The 6,171-nt window shown below is 41.1% G+C and overlaps 1 protein-coding gene across 1 annotated transcript in view; it reads left to right on the top strand.

Annotated features, from left to right (window-relative positions):
* Positions 1–6,171, top strand: part of UCMA (upper zone of growth plate and cartilage matrix associated) — a 58,015-nt gene that overhangs the window by 32,106 nt on the left and 19,738 nt on the right. Inside the window, exon 3 of the mRNA XM_069106213.1 lies at positions 2,816–2,888. Coding sequence (XP_068962314.1) covers positions 2,816–2,888 — 73 coding nt within the window. The remainder of the gene's footprint in view (positions 1–2,815; positions 2,889–6,171) is intronic.

Genomic DNA, 6,171 nt, shown 5'->3' with positions numbered 1-6,171 from the left:
GAAGAGAAGAGAAGAGAAGAGAAGAGAAGAGAAGAGAAGAGAAGAGAGCCCAAGACAGTATCCTGTGGGATACTCATGCTTGGTGGGCATGACCTAGATAAGGATCCAAAAGAGAAGACTGAGAAGGAACAGTCAAAAAGTCAATAGAACCAGGAGAGAATAGTGTCCTGGAAACCTAGAGAGAAGAGAATATCAAGGAGAAGAGGGTGATCAACAGTATCAAAGTCTGCAGAGAAATCAAGAAGAATAAAGATTGAGAAAAGGCCATTGGATGATCTTTCCTTTTGTACATATGTATCCCTAGTGCTTAGTGTAATGCTTGGCTCATTTACTTGTCATCCATGCTATAGTGGGGGCTCCTTTTGGGTATGTGTTGGACTAGATGGCTTTTGAGGTCTCTTCAAACTCTGTGATACTATCAATATATTCTAAGCATTTTTCTAAGCGCTGGAGATACTAATAGAAAACTGAGAAAGTCTCTGCCCTCAGGGGCAAGGTCTATCAGGGGAGAAAGCACATATAAGGGAATGGTGGCCCTGAAGCAATGTTTTGGTTTGCCAAGTCTCATGGATGGTAAGTGGAGCCTTAGGGGAGTTGATTGATAGATACATCATTTCAAGTTACAATGGCAGTATTGGTCTGATTATAGTTCTGAGCAGGAAAGGTATGTGCAGCAGGGCAGATAGCAAGAAGATGGTTGAGGCATAAAGTGAATCATGTCTGGTGCTGTCTAGATATAGTGGGTCATGTGAGGCATTCACTTATCTATTGTTGTTTGTCCTTCACTTTTGGAGGACCATTGATATCATGGGGTGATGTCTTGACTCAGGCATGAATTGGATTTAAATGAGGCAGAGCTGCACAAAATCATCAGCCTCACTCTCTCGTTCAGAGTCATCCAAGTTCAAGTCAAGATGACTGGTGATGGCCTGGGATTCAGTGAATGGCCTTGGCATCTTTGATGTATGACCAAGCTCTAAGCACTCCACAGTGCTTTCTTCAGCCACCTTTATGGCCATGGGAACAAATTGTTCTCATCTGTCCCTTCTGCTAGAGGAAGTCTTCACATGCTTGGAGTAGACATTCCCATAACTCACCAACAAGTTTGAGGCTTCTCAGTAATCGTCAGCCTGGTTTAGCCTGTCTGCTGAGGTGATTTATTGGGGTATGACCACTGCACATGCTACAACTTCTTGGAGTCACAGGTAAAAGTTGAGTGCCAGGCGGACACCAGAGTTGGATCCCCTCATGTCAGAGGTATGCTAGTCTTCCTTGAACACCCCATGCACATTCACTACTGGGACAACCTGGGATATAGTATGGATGTTACAAAACTGAAAAGGTTAAGGCTTTCAGGTCATAGTGTCTGGATCATAGGATCATAGATTTAGAACTAGAAGGGACCTTAGAAGTCATCTAGACCTACTCCTTATTTTACAGAAGAGGAAATGAGACTTTAGAGACATTGAATGACCTGCCCATGGTCAAACAGATAATGTTGGAGGCAGGACTCGAACCTGGGATGCCATAATGTCTTTTGTCAGACAATGCTAAAAGAGACAGGGAAATCTATGCCAATCAACATCAAATAGAATACTTCCTTTTCCATCTCTCTAGAAGTAATGGTGACTGTCGTCTTGCTATTCCTCCCTCCTGTAGTTCCTGCTCTGGACCACCTACTAAAATTATAACCCACTGTGAAAAATCCTGAAGGGTGGAGAGAAATCAATTACCAGTTAACATGGCATATATGAGTAATGAGGTGTTGGGGGCTTTTCTTCTAACAGCAGACCCTGATCTCTTATGTCCTACTGCATTACTCTACTACATGTGTATAGATCACAGAGTCAGATTTAGACCTGGAAGGGACCATAGACATTTCTGGTTCAACCTCCTTATTTGACAGATATGTACAGCACTTCCTTGTTGGTGAAGCATTTTCATACTCATTATCTCATTAGAGCCTCAAAGCAACTCAGGTAGGTTTTGTTTTTATCCTCATTTTACACAGGCAAAAACCGAGGTAGAGAGGAGTTAATTAATTTGCCCAGAATCATACAGCTGAGTGGCAAAGGCAGGACTTAGAAACTAGGTGTCCTGCTTTCCATGGTAATCTCTGGTAGACCTAGGGACCCAGGTTCTACAAGAAGACCCAAGGAGAACACGGAAGGCATTGCAATAATTCCAGCTAGGGAAATGTGGGTTCTATTTCCAACTTTTGCTTCTGGGCCAGGCAAGCTCTGACACATGGTAGACCTTCTTTTGATTATTTATTTTTAACCAGATCTGTGATTTTGCCTGAATAGAGACTCCTGGTGAGGAACTTGCATCAACAATGCAGATTAGGAACTTTCCCACAATTTATTGTCTTGGAGAATTGCCTGGAGGCATTGAGAAATTGTGACTTGCCAGTTAGAGGCATAACTTGAACCTAGGTCTTCTTAACTACAAATCTGGCTCTCTATTCATGAGGACACTGCTCCTCAAGGTATACCCTACTTTATGAAAAAAGAGAGACTTGGGGAAATACTTCAGTTCATTTTATCCAGACCAGGGATTTCATTGATATTGGAGCCTTTGGTGATGAAATTCCCCATATACATCAGCATCAGAATATTCTTGTAACCCATGGTCTCAAAGAGTTGCCTAGGGTATGGAGAGTTTGAATGACTTGTCTAAGGTTACCAAATGGAGTCATGAAGAGTATGACATGACTGAAAATGAAATGTATGACCTTAGACAAATCCCTTGGGCTTTCTGGACCTCAAAGTCCTCACTGTAAAGTGCTCTTATTATCCTATGAAAATGAGCAAAGTCAAAGCCTGACCAAGGAGACAGGAAGGCCCTGGATCTCAGTTCAGTCTCAGCTCTCCACTTACTATGTTTGTGTCCTCGTACATCCATTTGTTCGTCCGTAAGATGATAGCGATGTACTAAATTAAGGATTCTTAACTTTTTTTGGTATCACGGACCTCCTTGGCAGTGTGGTAAAGCCTGTGGACTCCTCAGAATAATGTTTGTGGTTTACATTAATAATTAAGGGAATGCTCAATTTCAGTTAGAAATTAGTAAAAAATAAAAGTGTAATTTTTCTCCGTTTAGATTGAACTCCAGGATAAGAAACCCTGGATTAGATCATCTCTAAAGTCCCTTCTGGCTAATCTCATGACACTACTCTTCAGATGGAGTCAAACCAATAAGTGTACACATCTTTGACAAGAGCTTTTAATTACTTATAAAAATAAATCTTACTAAAGTTTCTTTCCCCATGAATGTCCCTCAAGGGACATTTCCTAGCCCTTGTTCCTTGAGCTTGGCCTTTTGGTGCCCCCAGAAGGCGCCAGATTGGAAACCCTGTGAAAGTTTGTTCTTGTAGTTAAAGATCATTTGAAATTCAAAGCATTGGGAGAGGGCTACCCCTAAGATAAATCTTCAAATAGGCAAAGTTTGCCTTGGCTTGGCACTCCTTCCTCAGTTACTGTGTCCTAGCCAGCCGGGGTCAGCAAGAAGTAAAAAGGGGAAAGGACACCCAGAGCATCCATGCTATGGAATTTTGCCTAATTGCTAGTCCTTAGTCTAATTTTACCCCATTCCCTCAGGGTTATGTTCTCTGCTGGATGACAATGAACCATAGACAGATCTATGCTAATGTATGAGGAATGAAGAGCACTGGAAAGAGCTGGGTATGGCTGAACTATAAAATCTGAAAAGTTCCTTTGAGCTCTGACATTCCGATTCTCATGTTATCCATCCTAGTTAACACATACACTTCTTTAAAAAACACACACACATAAAACCTTGAGATTTTTATGTATTTTACTCAGAATTGGTTGAGGAGACTGGTTAGTTGTCCTTTGTTCTTTTTTTTTTTAATTTAAATGCTTTATTAACTGCTGATTTACATTATTCATTTCTGCCAGATTTTGAGTTACAAATTTTCTCCCCGTTTTACCCCCACCCATCCCCCCAAAATAGCAGTCCCACAGGATATCCCCACCTCCAATCTGCTCTCCCCCATATTTTCTCCCATGCCCGTTTCAACTTTTACAGTGGATCTCTATGCCTTATATCTTTTTTCTTAATTACATGTAAAATGGTATTAATAATAGTATACACACACACACACATATATATATATATTTGAATATTTGATTTTAAAACTTTCAATTCCAGATTCATTCCCTTCCCCCCCCTGCCACCCATCCCCACTGGGGGGACAAGCAATTCAGTATAGGTTGTACATGTGTGGCTAATGCAAAACAATAACATAGTAGATGTATTGTAAAAGACTGACTATATTTCCCTCCCTCCTATCCCACCTCACACTTGTTCTATTCTCTACTTTGATCCTGTCCCTTTTCAAAAGTGGGTACTTCCAACTTCCCTCCCCCCCAGCCTGCCCTCCCTTCCATCATCCCGCCTCACATCCCCTTCCCCCCCTATTCTCCTGGAGGGTGAGATCCCCTCCCTTCTCAAGCCAGATTCAATAGGAATAAGGTTGACCTATTCTCTTTTGCCTTCCTATTCTTCCCCTCCATTGTAAACATTTTCCCTTGCCTCTTCTGTATGAGATAGTTTGCCCCACTCTGTCTCTCCCCATCTCCTCTCATTATATTCCTCTCACCTCTTAATTTCACCTTTTAAGTATCATCCCTTCCTGTTAAATTGGTCCTGTGCCCTCTATCTATGTATACCTGTAAACATATATATACACATTCACATATGTATTCATATGCCCGCATACCCTCATATAAAGACATATATATGTATATATATATATATATATATATATATATATATATTTCTAATCCCTTCAACTACTGAGAAAAGTTTCATAGGTTACAATTATTGTTTTTCCATGTAGGAATGTTAATAGTTCAACTTTGGCCAGGTGGCTCAGCAAGCAAGAGCACCAGCTCCAGTGCCGGGATGACCCGGTCCAAATCCGGGCCCAGACACCCAGCACCAGACCCAGAAACAACAACTGGCCATGCAACCCCAAACAAGCCACTCAACCCCGATTACTTAAAAAAAAATAGTTCAACTTTGATAAGTTCTTATGATTTCTTTTCCCTGTTTACCTTCTCATGCTTCTCTTGCTTCTTGTATCTGAATGTCAAATTTTCTATTCAACTCTGGTTTTTTCAGCAAGAATGCTTGAAAGTCCTGTATTCCATTGAATGACCATATTTTCCCCTGAAACATGATACTCAGTTTTGCTGGGTAGGTGACTCTTGGTTTTAATCCCAGCTCCCTTGACCTCCGGAATATCACATTCCAGGCCCTTCGGTCCCTCAGTGTAGAAGCTGCCAGATCCTGGGTTATCCTGATTGTGTTTCCACAATATTCAAATTGTTTCTTCCTGGCGGCTTGTAATATTCTCTCCTTAATCTGGGAATTCCGGAACCTGGCTATAATATTCCTAGGAGTTTTCTTTTTGGGATCTTTTACAGGAGGTGATCGGTGGATTCTTTCAACCTCTATTTTGCCCTCTGGTTCTAAAACATCAGGGCAGTTTTCTTTGAGAACTTCCTGGAGGATGCTTTCCAGGCTCTTACTTTGGTCATGGCTCTCAGGCAGTCCAATAATTTTTAAATTATCTCTCCTGGATCTATTTTCCAGGTCAGTGGTTTTTCCCATGAGATATTTCACATTGCCTTCTATTCTTTCATTTGTTTGGATCTGTTTAACAGCATCTTGATTTCTCATAAAGTCATTAGCTTCCATTTGCTCCAATCTAATTCTGAAGCAATGATTCTCCTCAGTGAGCTTTTGAGATTCTTTTTCCATCTGGCAAATTCGACTTTTTAAGGCATTCTTCTCCTCATTGCCTTTTTGAGCCTCCTTTGCCATTTGAGTCAGTCTGTTTTTTAAGGTATTATTTTCTTCAGTCAGGCTGTTGACTCTCATTTCATAATTTTCTTGCATTGTTCTTGTTTCTCTTCCCAATTTTTCCTCCACTTCGCTTATCTGCTTCTTAAGGTCCTCTATGGCCTGTAACCAGCTTGTATTTTCCTTTGAAGCATTTGGTGCAGGAGTTCTGACTTCACTGTTTTCCTCCTGTTCCATGCCTTGCTCCTTCTTATCCCCAAAATAGGAGTGTAATGTTGGAATCTTCTGTCTGCTTTGTTTCCTTTGCCTGCTCATTTTGCCACTCAATGATTTGACTTT

Source organism: Petaurus breviceps, unplaced genomic scaffold (assembly GCF_028583685.1).
Source record: "Petaurus breviceps papuanus isolate PSGF00001 unplaced genomic scaffold, PetGlider_PUasm1.0 79, whole genome shotgun sequence".
Lineage (NCBI taxonomy): Eukaryota > Metazoa > Chordata > Mammalia > Diprotodontia > Petauridae > Petaurus > Petaurus breviceps.
This window is presented reverse-complemented; position numbering and strand designations above follow the sequence as displayed.